Source organism: Capra hircus, chromosome 4, assembly GCF_001704415.2.
Source record: "Capra hircus breed San Clemente chromosome 4, ASM170441v1, whole genome shotgun sequence".
In the NCBI taxonomy this organism is placed as follows: Eukaryota; Metazoa; Chordata; class Mammalia; order Artiodactyla; family Bovidae; genus Capra; species Capra hircus.
In genome coordinates, this window is record NC_030811.1 from 57906394 (window position 1) to 57922122 (window position 15729).

The window sequence follows — 15729 nt, forward strand, 5'->3', positions numbered from 1 at the left end:
GCTGCGCCGGCTACTGGATCATAACTGCCGAGGGGTAAGCACCACGTGGATTGAGCAGGCAGGCAGAGCTCTTTAGTGAGGTGGGTTCCGGGAGGGCTCTGAGCCTATTCTCAGCTGAGCTTCAGAAGAAGCTCAGGGAGGCAGAGGAGGGCAGAGCCGCAGCTGCTGCCTGGCTCTCAAGAAGAGGGCTGGACTCTCTCCATCGGCTGCAAGCTCAAGGACAGGGGGACTCCACTCCACCTGAGCCATGCCGGCCAACCTCACAGAGGGCAGCGCCAAGTCCGATGGGACTCGGCAGGCACTGAATTCTCCTGTCCTTTGTACTGAAACAGTAACTTTCACTGCAGAGGTGGAAGGAGAGGAATGGGGCTCCTTCTACTACTCCTTCAAGGTAAGTTTCCTGCCTTACACTCTGAACACTGATTTTAAATAATAAGACAAAGTAGAATTTTAAGTTAAAAGATCACAGCCAATATTATGAATGAGTGTAGCTTATTTTCTTTACTAAAAAGAGTTTAAAAAAAAAACTGATGAGCTATAAAAGTAAGTTTTTCATATTGTGCTAGGATCTATATCATCATTTCTTAAGAATATTTGTTTTGTTTTGTTTTTTTCCCTGCTGCTGCTACAAATGTAAGAGTCATGAGTAACATTTGTAAGTGGATGACTTTTAAATTTTCCCCTGTCCTTAGATGAAAGTACTTTCAGTTAATCTTTTAGTAGTGCTTGAAATGTCTGTTCCTCGTAAGGGTTATTGTTGTGAGTTTTTTGTTAGGAGCATCAGAGGTTTTGTAAAGCCCACATCACCCAGGACAGTACCTGTTGCAATGAGGGACATAGCGCTGAGTAAGGAAAGAAGGACCGCACTTTCTGTGCTGATCCTTTGCAGTGAACATCAGAGGGAAATAAGGTCCTTAACTGTAGTCGGTGATGTTACTGTTCACAACAAGTTCCCTCCTAAAAGAAATGAGGAAATCAGAGCTTAGTAAGTTTCACTTTCAAAATATCCAAGGGCCACACTGAGGAAGAGGCCATTGTTAGGCTGATACTGTTTCCTCTTCCACAAAATTGTGGTCAGGAATAAACTGGGCATCCAGAAAATAGTTTCCTGCTTCTTGCATGGAATGCAGGGATGTCAGGTTATTTCACAGGCTGCCTGATGGTGCATTCAGCTGTTACGCTAATTCCCAGGACTCAAACTGGTCTTTCATACTTCAAGAAAAATTCTAGCAGTTTTTTCTTTTTTTTTTAATCCTCTGGATGTTCTTGAAATGATTTGGTTTTTATTGACAAGGTAGAATTTGCTGTAATATCTACCTTGGAGCTTTGCTTCTTTGCCAACACTCAGAATAAAACTTTCAGCAGGGAGCTGCCCTGGAAGCCAGCCTCACTGGTGTTTGAGAGCCCTAGAGAAAATGTAGCAAAGCAGAGTGGAACAAGTCACTTAGGCGGATTGCATGGCCCCATCCCTAGGCACCACTTCCTAATGCATTCGTGCACACACACAGCCCAGCTGCCCAGATCTACAACAGAAAATAGAAACTGAAATTGGAGTGGGGTGCCATTTACCATTGACTGAATAATCCCCTCTGAAATCAGCCTTCAGATCCAGAGATTCTATCTTGGAGAGGCACGCTTTCTGCACCCAGGAAGCATACTGCTCCTCTCAGAGATGCTGCCTCTGCAGCCTTTTTGGTATTTATAGAACATGACAGCAAACAGAATGAAGAAAGAGTGGCCACTGCGGAAAGGACAATAATCAGCAATAAGACAGTTGTTCTGAGAGTCAGGCAATAATCAGCTGAAATCTCATTTGCCATTTTTTTTTTTAATACAGCTCCGAAGGGGAAGTTTTGAGTGTTTGGACAAACAAACCCCTACTCACTCTCTTCTGGTGTTTGAACTCTGTCCTAGCAACATCATCTCCAGGCACTACGGAAAATCACATCATTTTCATCTCATTTCTATTAATAAGTTTGCCCTCCAGCAATTGAACCACTAGACAAGGAGAGAAACAGAAAGAAAGAAAATACATCTGATCAGGAACTTAGAATGTTCTGTTTCATTTTTTGAAAAATATAATCATTCATTAAAGCAGTGATTTTTAGCTATACAACAGTCAGTAGTAGTGTTGGTAAAGAACTAGCTGAAGTGTCTTAAGCTAATGTGTAACTTTTTCCACCACCCCCTTTGAGCACAAGCAGTTTTGATGCAAGCTCTTGTTCCTTGTGATCCCTTTATCCCACACGTGTCTCAAGAAAGTCAGAACTGTGTTTGTGAATTGTCTCCCAACCATGTCCTTTTAATCTCCATCGCCTTTTCCAAAAGCAGTAGAAACATCATCAAAAACAAAGTGGTAACAGCAGTAAAAGTAGGAGAATAATAGCAATAGCAAAAGCCGTACATTTCATTGGCTGTGGGCTTTCTTGGTGACGTGAATCTTTCTGAATGACTTTTGTGAAGTGTCTCATTTAATCCTCAACCCATGGTGTACCTTTCATTTCAAATGCCTTTCATCTTCATCTCAGTTTATCTAAATTCAACCCGGTCTTTAAGGCTCCTCTTGGGTTGCTTCCTCCCTGAAGACCCCCAAACTCATCCCTCCTCCGAGTTCCGGTAGTGTCTGGAGGACACCCCCTCTCTTTGCACTTAATCCAACTCTGTGCTCAACTGCTGTTCCAATAATGTGTCAGGTCAATGTGCAACAGTCATTAAGCGCCTCAAGTGAAAGTAATGACTAATGTTTGTTTCATGTTTGCTCCAAAACCCAGCACCCTGCGTGTCCTACTCAATAAACATTTACTGCATAAATGAACTGTGGGTCTGTGTTCTGTTTCTGTCTGCCATCTACATGTTGTCAGACTGGGCAACAGAAAGTTTGCTTTCTCAGTGACAGAGGTGAGGATCTTATTCACTGCTACTCCACAGGTCAGCCCCTGCCCTGCCAGGTCTTTGTCAACTGTATTCACTGAGGTCTTTCTCTGTAGGCACATTTAGCTCATCCTTATTCCATTTCTAAGCCAATGTGATGAAGGTAAGTAATAGTTTCCAGTGGGTGGAATACAAAAGTAAATGTATCGTCATACACTGTAGCTCATGCTGGTTTAGCCCTAGCGAACCCACACCCACCCATTGCTGTCTGCCCTAGTCTTAGCTGCTTTTCTCAGTCTACATGCCTGGGCTTCTAACCTACTTACTTATGTAGCCCTCAAATTCTCCTCCAAACCCAAAGCTCTCTTGGCAGAAGATAAGATATCCATGTCTAAATCTTACCAGCCCTTTCTTCACAAGCTTGGAGGCTTTTCTTTCTTCCCATCTCTATCTCCAAATTCTTGCCCCTGCTCCCCACTGCGCTAACCCACTCTGCCATCCTTTGTATATTCTTGGATACCAGCAGGAAGGGCAGAAGTGAGTTCACCACTTTCTTCTTCCATCGTGGGTTTCACATGACTAAAGCTCTATGGTCCTGGGTTCAAGGTTCTCAGCTCAGGCCCTGGTTTCTTTCACAGTTTTCAATGTCTCATATGTTCAAGTTTCCATCTAGTTCACCTCATCCATTTCTAGTCCCCAGCACCAAGCACCCCTATGGGCTTCAAGAATCTACCAAACATCTTTAAGGAAGATGGGCCCTGGCTCATAAGAAAGTGAATGGAGGGCCTGAATATAAGACTGTTCAGTGGAAGACAAAGATGAAACTCTTCTCAATAGCCTTAATTTTGCTGGTAAATTCACTTGCAAAATTTCCTGAATCCCTGATTCCTGACGATGAGAAAATTAATTCAAAGTACTGGGAGGGAAACCTACTTGAATTAGTAAATTGCTGAAATTACAAAATAATGCAAAACAACTCAGTTTTATTACTCTCAGGTGAGGGGAGAAACATGAACCAAGATTGCAAAGATATTACTTGACAATGATCTTTTTTTGAATCTCCTTTAGTGGGTCATTGCCAATGATATGCAATTAGTCTAACTATTGTTTATATGTAAATGGTTGCTTCTAAGTGCTTGAGGGTGATTGGACACAGTTTGTTCCCTTTGTTTTGCTCCCTCTGCCTGCTGTCTCTTAATTTTCTTAAAACATTTCTCCTCCATTAATATAACAAAAGCAAATTCCAGTTCAACCCATGTCTCAATTATCTCACACTAGACTTAAAGAAACATTTAATGATATAAAGAATCTGAAGTATATTGTTCTTGTTCTTATAATATTTAGATTGACAATTCCTTTGTAAGAACACACTCTACCTACTGTGGACCAGCACTTTCACTTTCAGTGGCTGCCACTTCAGCTCTCTCTGTGCGCACCTGCCTGCTTCTCTGCACACTCCTTTAGTCCCACCTTGGCCCTATAGGACTTGCCTGTCTCCTTTCCTGCCTTGGGCCTCAGAACAATGTCAGGGATACCCTTCCTGGAGTCCAGGAGCCCTTGGTTCCTGTCCTTTCAAGGTACTTCCTGAAACTTATAACAATGATTCTTACATTTTATCACTCATCTTTCTGTCCTCTTCTGTTCATCCTGAGTTTCTAGAGCTGAATACTGTGACTGTTCATAGGGAATTACTACTAGTTTTGCAAAGTTAAATAATTATTAAAGGTCTGCTATCACTGCCTAATCCTGTTGGGCACACCTAGCACGCTACTCTCCAATCCCCTGCCCTGGACCAGCACTGTACCACATCCAACTTCACCCCATGCCCCTGAGAAAGGCACACATTTCATTGGTTGGCTTTATTTACAAGCCTGTCATGCAATTCCAAAGTTATGTACTCTCGTGTGTGAAAAGGGAAAACTCTCTCAACCAACTTTCTCTTTGTATCACTGATCTCTTTGTATCACATCATCTTATGGCAGGTAACAATCATAGTTAATTCAGACTAAGTGCAGAATTGCAGTTTTTCAGCCTGTGAAGGGTCCGACTCAGGAAAGGCATCTAAGTTCTAGGAATGATGCTTCTAGAGTGTGTGTGTCCATATATGTGTGGTTGGAGTGAGGGAGCAAGTCTGACCTGGGGAGGAACCTGGGCCACTAGGCATTGACTGAGATGAAGAGTCCTGTCTGGCTTTCAGAAGTGATCGCGCTTGTTCCAGATTCTTGTCAGGATCTACATTAGGCTCGGGTCAGGCTGCGCTGCCTTCTGCGGGAGCATCTGTCTGTCCCATCTCCCTTCAGGTGCACGGGTGTTCACACCTCCCTCCTCCCCTCTCTCAACCCTCTGAAATTCTGCATCCTTCCTGGGAAAGAAAAGTTTGACTGCTTGCCTCCCAGCTTTGGTCTGGTCCTCTGTCTCCCCACGAGGCCATTAACTATCCAATTGCCACCTCACGAGAGCTGGGTGAATCCCCGGGGTCTGCCATCCCCTGATTCCTGTACAGTAAATGGAGCTCGCTGCTCTCTAATCCTGTACAAATCCTCTCATCATTGTCTAAGTCTCCTCACACTCCGCACCACTGTTGTACCGTCTGACACTCCTGTCTCCCACTGCCTGCTTTCTCTGTGGTGGGGAACATGACTAGACTGTTTGCCACCAAATGAATTATTCCAGACTCTTTTGAGCTGAAGGCTCAAAAGACACATCCTCTTGCAAAGGAAAAAGACATGTCTCTTCAAGCTGTTTATGATATCCTTCAAGAGGTATTTTGAGAGCCGGGAGCTGACTTATTTCTCTTTGTCTGCATTGCTGGAGTAAAGACTGTACCCAGAGGCCAGATGGAGTAGAGCTCTCTGGCTGCCTAAGCTCCGAGAGGTTTTCTCAAGAAAGTGGAAAAGAGCATATTCATTAATGCTTCAAAAAGAAAAAAATTATATATATATCTCACCCTGTCATCCTTGAAGTAATTTCCTGTTGATAGTGGGTAAGAACATTTCGAGCTATGTACTGAAGTAGACGAGAAATGTAATTTTATTTTCTGTAACTGAACTTGGCTTCTCCTGGACCTCTCAGCTCAGCTGATGGCAGAAGAAGTAGCCTAGTCATGCCCAGGTATACTCAGGCTCTTGAATCCTCCCTGTCACTGTAGCGAGGCACAGGCTGTAAAACAGGACTGCTGACGTCAGCTCCCAGTGCTTCCGCCATCTGGCTGAGAACTCGAGGGAGTTCCCGCCTACCTATGCATCGGTTTATTCGTCTGACAAATGGTGCTAATAACTGAATCTTCCTTCAGAGGATTGTTGTGACAAGTTAAGTGGTAAAATGTTTGTGGGGCCGTTAAGGACAGTGATGGCCTTGAGTACAGTGTTTCAGAAATGTTAGCGGTTATAGCCCCAGGGGTGAATTGTTACACTCCTTTCTGAAGCTCCTGAGAGATGAGGCGCCACCGTTACCCACACAGAAGAAACTTCTGAAGATACTAAGAGAGATCGGTGTACTGGAAGATCTCCAAGATCGCTTCAGTATGCTTTAGGCCCCCAAACAGTGGTGCTGAACTGTTTCATTTCTCTCAATTAGACCATGGAAAATGTAGGATAAGGGATCTAGAGATGATTCCCCTTCCTTCTTTACATCCAGATGCCACATCTAATTTTTACCTATGCAAGCTTAATGGCTTACTATAAGAAGGGCTTTTTACAGAGATAGGAAATAATACCCCATCCAGAAGGGATGAATTTCTACCATGGGAGAAAGATTTTCTGGGCCACAAGATGGCAAAACCACCAAGGTCATGATGAAGTCATTAACGAATAACCAGGGTTTTTATCTTTTTGTAGAGGCAATATTGACATCTGCCTAAAAATGATGGGTCTCTTATAGTTGGCAGCACCTTACAGTTAACAACTTGATATCATATGATTTCATCTGACTCACCATCAGCTCTAGGAGGATTTAAAAGTAGCATTCCTTTTTTTAACCTGATGTGAACACAAGGCCTGATAGAAGTTAAGGGTGTGAATTTTCTAAAACATAAATGAAAGAAAGCAAGAAACAAACAAAGAAAGGAAGGAAAAAAGGAAAAATAAACATGGTTCTACTGCCGATTTTAGTTGGATAGGATAGGTCTCTGTAATAGCAAAAAACTAAACCCCAGGGTTTCCCTAGAGGACTGGTGATTGGGAATCTGTATACCCACTTTGGCGGGGGGCAGGGGGTTGGGGGAAGAGGGTTATATCCCTGGTCAAAGAAGTAAAATCCCACAAGCCTCATACAGCTTGACAATAATAATAATAATAACAAAGTCCCATTAATTTAAAAAACGAAACCAAAAAAGTCTACACCCTGAATCTCAGTGGTTTAACACATTAAAAGTTTATTTTTCTCTCACATCCCAGTTGCAAACAGGTCAACTTGTATCTCTGCCTTCTAGAATAAGCAGTTTCCAAGGGAGATGGCAATACTTACCCTGTCTGCTTTGGCCTGAAATGATGCATGACTGACTCCAGTTCTGCTGGCAAGAATTAGTTGTTGGGCATAGGAAATGTAGCTTAACTGAATGCCCCCAGTGCAGGCAACATAGTACCAAGCATGGTTTGACCTTCACCTTCTGCACAATAAAACTCAAACTCTCCAAACTAGCCTTCTGGCTTTTCACAATATGACTGCCCCTCCTCCCCCATTTCTCTCCTCTCCTGCACCATGCCTCACTGGATACTGTATTCCAGGGAAATATTATCTTTGGCAGAAATGCCTTTTTCATAGCATTTCTCACCATGCCTTTTTCTTCTGATATCACATCTAAGCTCAATTGCCCCATCATCTGTGAAGAATTCAAGTTTGTTTAGTAGATCAGCACTGCCACTATTCTTATGTTTCCAAAGCACTTCAAGTCTTTGTGTGACAAGATGCATCTCTTGACGTGCATGTCCGCCTACACACACACACACACACACACGTGTGTGCACATAAACATAGACCAACACACGTACAGATACATACACACATACATGATGTCAGTCATTTTAAGGCAGCTTGAGATCCCACTACCCCTGGGGTAGTGCCTGACAACATGGTAGACAAATGGTCAAAACATGTTTTATTGAATGAAAGAGCATATTGAGAAACAATCTGTGTAACAAGTTTATTTCTGAGGTCTCAGCAAATTCATGTGAAAACATTAAAGTAGATGGAGTCTTAATCCTTATTCTCCAAGCCATTGGGTTAAACTTAAAGGCGCCATGATTTGGGGGAATTCCTGACACAGACAGAGAAGCATAGTAGGCTATAGTCCATGGGGTCGCAAAGAGTTGGACACGACTGAGTGACTTCACTTTTTTTCACTGACACCATAGCAAGCCCTATCGGCGGGGTGTGTGTGTGTGTGTGTGTGTGTGTGTGTGTGTGTTTTAGTCTCTTGGTCATGTCCAACTCTTTGCAACCCAAAGGATTGTAGCCCGCCAGGCTCTTCTGACCCTGGGATTCTCCCAGCAAGAACGCTGGAGAGGGTTGCCAGTTCCCAATCCAGCGATCAAACCCACGTCTCCCACATTGCAGGCAGACTCTTTGCCATCTGAGTCACCAGGGAAGTCCAGATCATTAGACCTAAAGCAAACAACATCCCCTTCCCTTGCTGCCAGCTCAGCTTCAATATCTGAGGCTAGAAAGCCATACACTTCTGAGCCCTAAGACACCAGGTGGGTATTGGGAAAGTGTGTTAGCATTCACATCCCTGCTCTCTGTTTATGTGTTCTGATGCCTGATTATAGAAGCTCAGTCACAGAGATCTTCTGCAAAGTGCAGAGGGCAGAGAGTACCATCTGTGGACAACAGGAAGAATCAGCTCCAGTGGGGTGAATGGATTAGCCTTGTCTACTAGAATGTCAATCAGGTGGTCACGCATGGTTCCTGTCTGCTGCCTCTGGACACTTCAAGCAGAAAAGGTGTTTATCCTGTGAACACTGAGACTACAGCTGCTTTCACTGTGTAGGGCCCTATTCTAGGGACTAGGGAGTCAAAGAGGATTTATCATTGTCCTAAGGGGCTGGGAAACTAATGTTTTCATTCAACAAATATTACTAAGATTATTTAACCTTTTAAATTCTTAACACCTATAGAAATTAAAAGACGCTTACTCCTTGGAAGAAAAGTTATGACCAACCTAGATAGCATGTTGAAAAGCAGAGACATTACTTTGCCAACGAAGGTCCGTCTAGTCAAGGCTATGGTTTTTCCAGTGGTCATGTATGGATGTGAGAGTTGGACTGTGAAGAAAGCTGAGCACCGAAGAATTGATGCTTTTGAACTGTGGTGTTGGAGAAGACTCTTGAGAGTCCCTTGAACTGCAAGGAGATCCAACCAGTCCATTCTGAAGGAGATCATCCCTGGGATTTCTTTGGAAGGAATGATGCTAAAGCTGAAACTCCAGTACTTTGGCCACCTCATGCGAAGAGTTGACTCATTGGAAAAGACTCTGATGGGAGGGATTGGGGTAGGAGGAGAAGGGGAAGGCAGAGGATGAGATGGCTGGATGGCATCACGGACTCGATGGGCGTGAGTCTGAGTGAACTCCGGGAGTTGGTGATGGACAGGGTGGCCTGGTGAGCTGCAATTCAAGGGGTAGCAAAGAGTCAGACATGACTGAGTGACTGAACTGAACTGAACTGAATTGATAGATAAACATAAATAGTTTTTCTCAATTTAATTTAAATTTGAAAATAAATTAAATATCATATCTAAAAATAAGTCATGCATGCATACTAAATTGCTTCAACTGTGTCCAACTCTTTGTGACCCTATGGACTGTAGCCCACCAGGCTCCTTTGTCCATGACGGTTCTCCAGGCAAGAATACTGGAGTGGGTTTTCATGCCCTTCTCCAAGGGATCTTCCTGACGCAGGAATCAAATCCATGTATCTTATGTTTCCTGCGTTGGCAGATGAGTTCTTTATCACTAGGGCCACCTGAGAAATCCCCAAATCAAGATATAATTCAGAATATAATCTTTTAAACTATATTCTTTTCCTTCCCATGTCATGTACTCCTTTATGAAGTTGAGAATCACAGATGGGATTGACTGAGTATTACTTTAGGCAGTGGGGTTTCAAAGATGCACAAAACAGGTATCATATTGTCAGACAATTCTGTCTAACAGGGGAAAGGTATACTCAGCCAATAGTTATGACGCAAGGGAAGAGAAGGCAGTCACTTAGAAGAAAAGACAGTCACTTAGAAGAAAAGACAGTGAGGGGATGACAGAAGGAGGTAAAACAAATTAAAAAGAAGGATTTCTGCATAGGAAATCAAGTTGATCTTCATTGAAGGGAGGTAAACGGAAGCTTTCAGTTTAGATAAAAGAGTTAAAGAGATTAAAAAAGACCCAGGTGGACCTTCAGACTAAACAATATGGATTTTTTTTTTTTTTGTACTTATAGGCCATAAGAAATCTTTAGAGTTTTTTTTAGCAAAAACGCTAACAGCAAAAACTGTGCCGAGAGAGGTTAATCAGGCCGCAGAGCAGGGAGTGGGGCGTAGGGAGGGAACACTGAGGAAAGAGAGTCCATTATGGTGACCCAATGAGAGGCGTCAGTGCTCAGCAAGATAAGGATTGCCTGAGAGAGGGAAGGCAGAAGCAGTGGGACTTTCTGTCAGATCATATGCAGGGCTTGGGGAATCGGAGAAGATTGGCAGAGGCAAGGAATGGCGATGACATAGGGGCTCAAATTGATAAGCTGATTCTAAAGTGTATGTGGAAAGGCAAAAGAAATTGACTAGCCACAATAGCTCTCAAAACAATAAAGTTAGGGAACTCACACTGGCTGGTTATGACCTTCTCTAAAGCAATAGTGTGGTACCGGGGAAAGGATACACATCCAGAAATGGAACAGGATGAAGAGTCCAGAAATAGACACAGTCATATCTGGTCAACTAATTTTTGAGAAAGATATAAAGGCATCTCAATAGAGAAAATCAAAATTGTTGCTGGAACAAATAGATAACTACATGTGAAAAGGGAACCCCTGCCCAAACCTCACACCCCATAAAAATTAACAGCAAATGGATCATAAAGTGTAAAACCTAAAATAAAAGAAAAAGAAAACATAGAAGGCAAACTTTGTCACCTTAGATTAGGCCATGATTTCTTACGTACAACACTAGTGGCACAGTCCATAAAAGAAAAATCTGATAAACTGGACTTCATTAAGAACTTCTATAATTTAAAAGATGCTATGAAGAGAATAAAAAGGCTAACCACATACTAGGAGAAAATGTCTATAAATCACAAATAATTTTCATCCAGAAGATACAGAAAATTCTTAAAGCTCAATACAAAGAAAAAGACCCCAACTTGAAACAATAGCAAAGTTTCAAACAGACATATCACCAAATGGCGACTAAACACATGAAAAAATTCTTAACCTCATTTGTCACTGGTGAAATGCAAATTAAAACCTCAATGAAATACCATCACACACTCATTAGAATGACTAAAATAAAAATATACTGAAGATATCAAGAACTGGCAAAGATATGAAGCAACCGACTAGAACCATCATACATTACTGAGAGCAAAGAAAATGATAAAGACAGTTGGGAAAACTTTTTGCCATTTTCTTATAAAGTTAAACATACGTTTATTACACAAGTCCAAAATCCTACTCCTGAGTATTTGTTCAAGACAAATAATGTAAAAGCCTCTATGTCAATACTTACAGTGGCTTTATCTTAAATTGCTAAAAATTGGAAGCAACTCTAATGTCCAGTGGCTAGAAAATGGATAAGCTGTAGTATATCTGTGCAACGGAATGTTACTTGGCAATAAAAAGGAATAAGCTTATAGATATACAGAACAGAATGGATGAATTTCAAATGCATTATGCTAAGTGAAAGGAGCCGGATTCAAAATGCTGTAATGACTTCATTTACATGATGCTGAGAAAGCAAAACTCTAAGGACAGAAAGCAAATCAGTGGTTGCTGTGAAGAGACTGGCTACGAAACGGCACTGGAGACCCCCTTTAGATGACAGAAATATTCTATATCTTGATTGCAATGATGGTTAAGTTTGTCAAAACTACAAAACTAACATTCAAAGGATGACTTTTCCTCTGTATAAAGTACTACTTAATAAAAAATTATTCTATAGAGAGTTTCTCCAATGTCAACAGCCATGCCACCTCAATAAGACACTCAGAGAGTCTCAAAGAGTGAATGAACCCTATCATAGACTTAGCACTTTGCTTGGCATAAATATAGGCAAGTAATCCAGAATATGGCTCTATGAATGTTTTCCAAGGGTCCTCCTTATTTCTACTTTACAAGTAGACATTAACCATTAGCTATTTAGTATGAGTCTTTACTATGCAAGCTTCCCTGGTAGCTCAGTGGTTTGAACTCCATCTGCCAATGCAGGAGATGCAGATTTGATCCCTGGTCCAGGAAGATCCCCTGGAGAAGGAAACGGCAACCCACTCCAGTATTCTTGCCTAGGAAATCTCATGGAAAGAGGAGCCTAACAGGCTACAGGCCACAGGATCGCAAAGAGTCAGACATGACTTAGTGACCAAAAAACAACTTGACTATATAATATTTACTACTAGTGAGAAATATTGATGATGCTACAAATTTTCGGACAAATCAACAGCAGAGGTGAAAGAAGGAGGTCTTATATAGGTTCCTGAAAATAGCAATGCTATTTGGTTGACCCCATAGTTATTCTCAACCCTCTTCTCATTTTCCCAGCCAAATACTCACTAGCCTAGTCTCCCTTGCAATAAACAGCCTAGTGCTCCCTTGCAGCACAGTTTGAGAAACTTAATTGGAAGTCTATGAGATTTCTGACAAAGATTCCACTTTTCTTTGATAGAAGGAGAAAGACATGGCTTGAATTTTCTTTCCTCCCTTGAATTCAGACACAATGCATGGCACTTCAGCAGCCATTTTGCAGCCACAAAAGAAAAGCTAAGGCAATTTCAAAGAGTGCAGGACAGCAGCTGTGTATCTTCAGATTTCTTATTGTATGAAAAATATCTTTGTTCAAGCCACTGTAAAGTGGACTTTCTTTTATTTTGAGTCATAAACTTGCCCAAGTGATAAAAATACCAAGTGCAAAACTATATATCCAGGTTACCAAAGCCAAGCCCTTGAAAGTGGACCACAGAGAATTAAAGACATTTCATTTATTCTACATTTGGGCAGGGCAGGAGCTGGCTCTGCTCATGTTTTTCATCCTACTATTATCTATTATCTAGATTACTGTTATCTAGATTACAAAAGGATTGAATAGAGTTTTATAAACATTGATTCAGACAGGACTGTATGTTTCCGAGTAACCAAGAAAGAGATGGTTTCTCCTCCTTCCCAAAGAAAAGAGCCCTAAATTTTTCAGAATGATTCTTCACATTTCAGATAATGACAGTGCTATTCACTTAGGTAATTTCATGGGGGAAAAACAATCTGAAGGCACTTTTAAAAACATTATTTCAAAAAACTACCCAAAACATTAGCTCATTCTTTTCATGACAGCTCAATAAGAAGATTTTTATTCTCTTCCCTGATGCACAAGGAATCACATCCCTTCCTTACAGTTTAAACAAGCAAGGGAAGTGCAAGAAATGGGCTTTGGGCCTCAAACCAATTCTATATCATGCTACCCTGAGCACATCACACGGCTTCTCTGGATCCAGGAAGCTCAGCCGTGAGAGCAGAACAATAACGATGTCCCTTCAGGATGGTGAAGAAGGGAAGGAGCCAAGTCTTAGGTGAGAAGCGACATTTTGGGTGGGAGCTGGAGGAGGGTAATCATGGAATTCTACTCAATAATTTCCTGGGAGGGTCCTACCAACCCAAAGGGGTTCAGGGGTGAGGGTGGGCTAATGCCCTTCTCTTCAAAGACCAGCCTCACAGATCCTTCAGCTCAGATTTATCCTCCCAAACTCCCCACCCACTCAGATTCTCCATCCTCCCCCCATCCAAACTATTCTCCCTTCTTAAAGATAAATAAAGCCAAAACTTCCCGGGACATCTCTCCTTTTTAGTTCCATTGATATTTCTCCTGCGGAAAAAAATAGGTGGTTGTAGAGAAATAACAAGCAAGCATGACTTTGACATGATTCACAAGAACCCAGACTAAGCTTTCCCATTCTCTCACACACCATATTTCTCTCTCCCCAACCTCCTCTGCCTGCCCTCATCCCTACCACGGCATTCAGTGTGGACTTTGCATACATGCAGTGTGTGCTAAGTGGCTTTAGTCATGTCAGACTCTTTGCAACGCTATGGGCTGTGGCCCACCAGGCTCCTGTGTCCATGGAATACTCCAGGCAAGAATACCAGAGATGGTTGCCATTCCCTTCTCTAGGGGATCTTCCCAACCCAGGGATCAAACCCCTGTCTTTTACGTTTCCATGTTGGCAGGCAGGTTCTTTATCACTACATGGAATTTGCATGCTCTGCTTTTAAAAAAATTGTTTTTCTCCATCTTTTGCTTAGTCCTCCTGTCATCCCCCAATTTTTTTTCCCTCAATAAATCGATTCCAAGTATGTGCATGAAAGCCATTCTGAGTAATCAAATTCCTTCCCTCAGGTGTCTCTCCCACAGCCTTCCTGATCTTCCAAGGTCATTTGCATTTTTTAAAAGAACGTTGCTTCCTTTAAATAAACCCCTACTCTCCTGAGCATACTGGGCATGAGATAGCAAAGGTTACTTAGGATCTAGAGGATTGTTGGAACTTCTTGAAAAAGCAGCAGCAGCAGGGAATAAGATTACCCTTGATTCCGCTTCTTCCAGCTCTTGAAGTCTCCTTGCCTTGCTCTTCTGCTGGGCAGGAGCTGTGATTCACCCAGGCCCGCGGTGTTCCAGGCTCTGCACTGGACAAACGATTTCCCCACAGCACTCAGAATTCCATTTGCATACAAGTATTGAACCCAAGTGTTTGCTTAAGAACAATTATTCACAGCTCTTAATTTAATAAAAAATGAAAGGGAACACTGTTAGTGCCCAAGTGGAAGTTTCCTTTCTTTTATCTGGTATTGTACACCATTGCCCTTGGTAATCCATACCTATAGAAGATGTTCTTTTGATTAAGAATAAATTTGATTACCTTTCCAATGTACTCAGTCCCTTTTGAGATTTTTTTTTTCTTTTTTTCGGGCACAGGTTGGGATAAAAATGCAAAAATGCAAAAGGTGTTCAAGCATACAGAAACTATGAGAAGACTTTATAAACTGGGAAGCCGTAGTCAAATTTAGGATAGCAATAATTCACAGCGCTAAGCATTAGAACTTCTTGTACCACACTGCGCTGTGTGTGCATGCTCAGTCGGGTCTGACTCTTTGAGACCCCATGGCTTGTAGCCCACCAGGCTCCTCTGTCCACGGGATTTTCCAGGCAAGAGTGAGATCAAACCCTGGTCTCTTGTGTCTCCTGCATTAGCAGGTGGATTCTTGACTGCTGCACCACCAGGAAAGCCCATGCTAACCATTAGTGAAATGCAAAAAACAAAATTTGAATAAATGAAAAGGCATGTGATGCTCCAGGACAGGAAAACTAAATTTGGTGAAGATGTCAGTTCTCCCCAGTTTCTTTATAGTGTTAAAAAACTTAAATCAAGGCTTTAATGTGATTGTTTTAATTTGACAAAATAACTTAAAAGCTCAATTTTAAAAAGGTAAGTAAAGCTAAGAGATTTGAACATAAATGTTAATGAGGAAGAGGGATTTTTCTCCATCAGTTACCAAAAAATATAAACCTGCATTAAGCAGAACATTTTAGAATTAGCACAGTAATAGACAGGTTCATAATAACAAATAGCTTTCTTTAAAAATAAAACCTTAGTCATATATGAACTTAACACTACAAAGA

At 41.9% G+C, this 15729-nt stretch overlaps 1 protein-coding gene across 4 annotated transcripts in view; it reads left to right on the forward strand.

Moving 5' to 3' along the window:
* Positions 203 to 15729, forward strand: part of NPSR1 (neuropeptide S receptor 1) — a 158545-nt gene continuing 143018 nt past the window's right edge. For all 4 annotated transcript variants that reach the window (XR_001918006.1, XM_005679196.2, XM_013963230.2 and 1 more), the window contains exon 1: positions 203 to 391. Coding sequence is in view for 3 of the 4 variants with exons in the window: in XM_005679196.2 (XP_005679253.2) it covers positions 248 to 391 (144 nt within the window). In the remaining variant the exon portion in view is untranslated. The remainder of the gene's footprint in view (positions 392 to 15729) is intronic.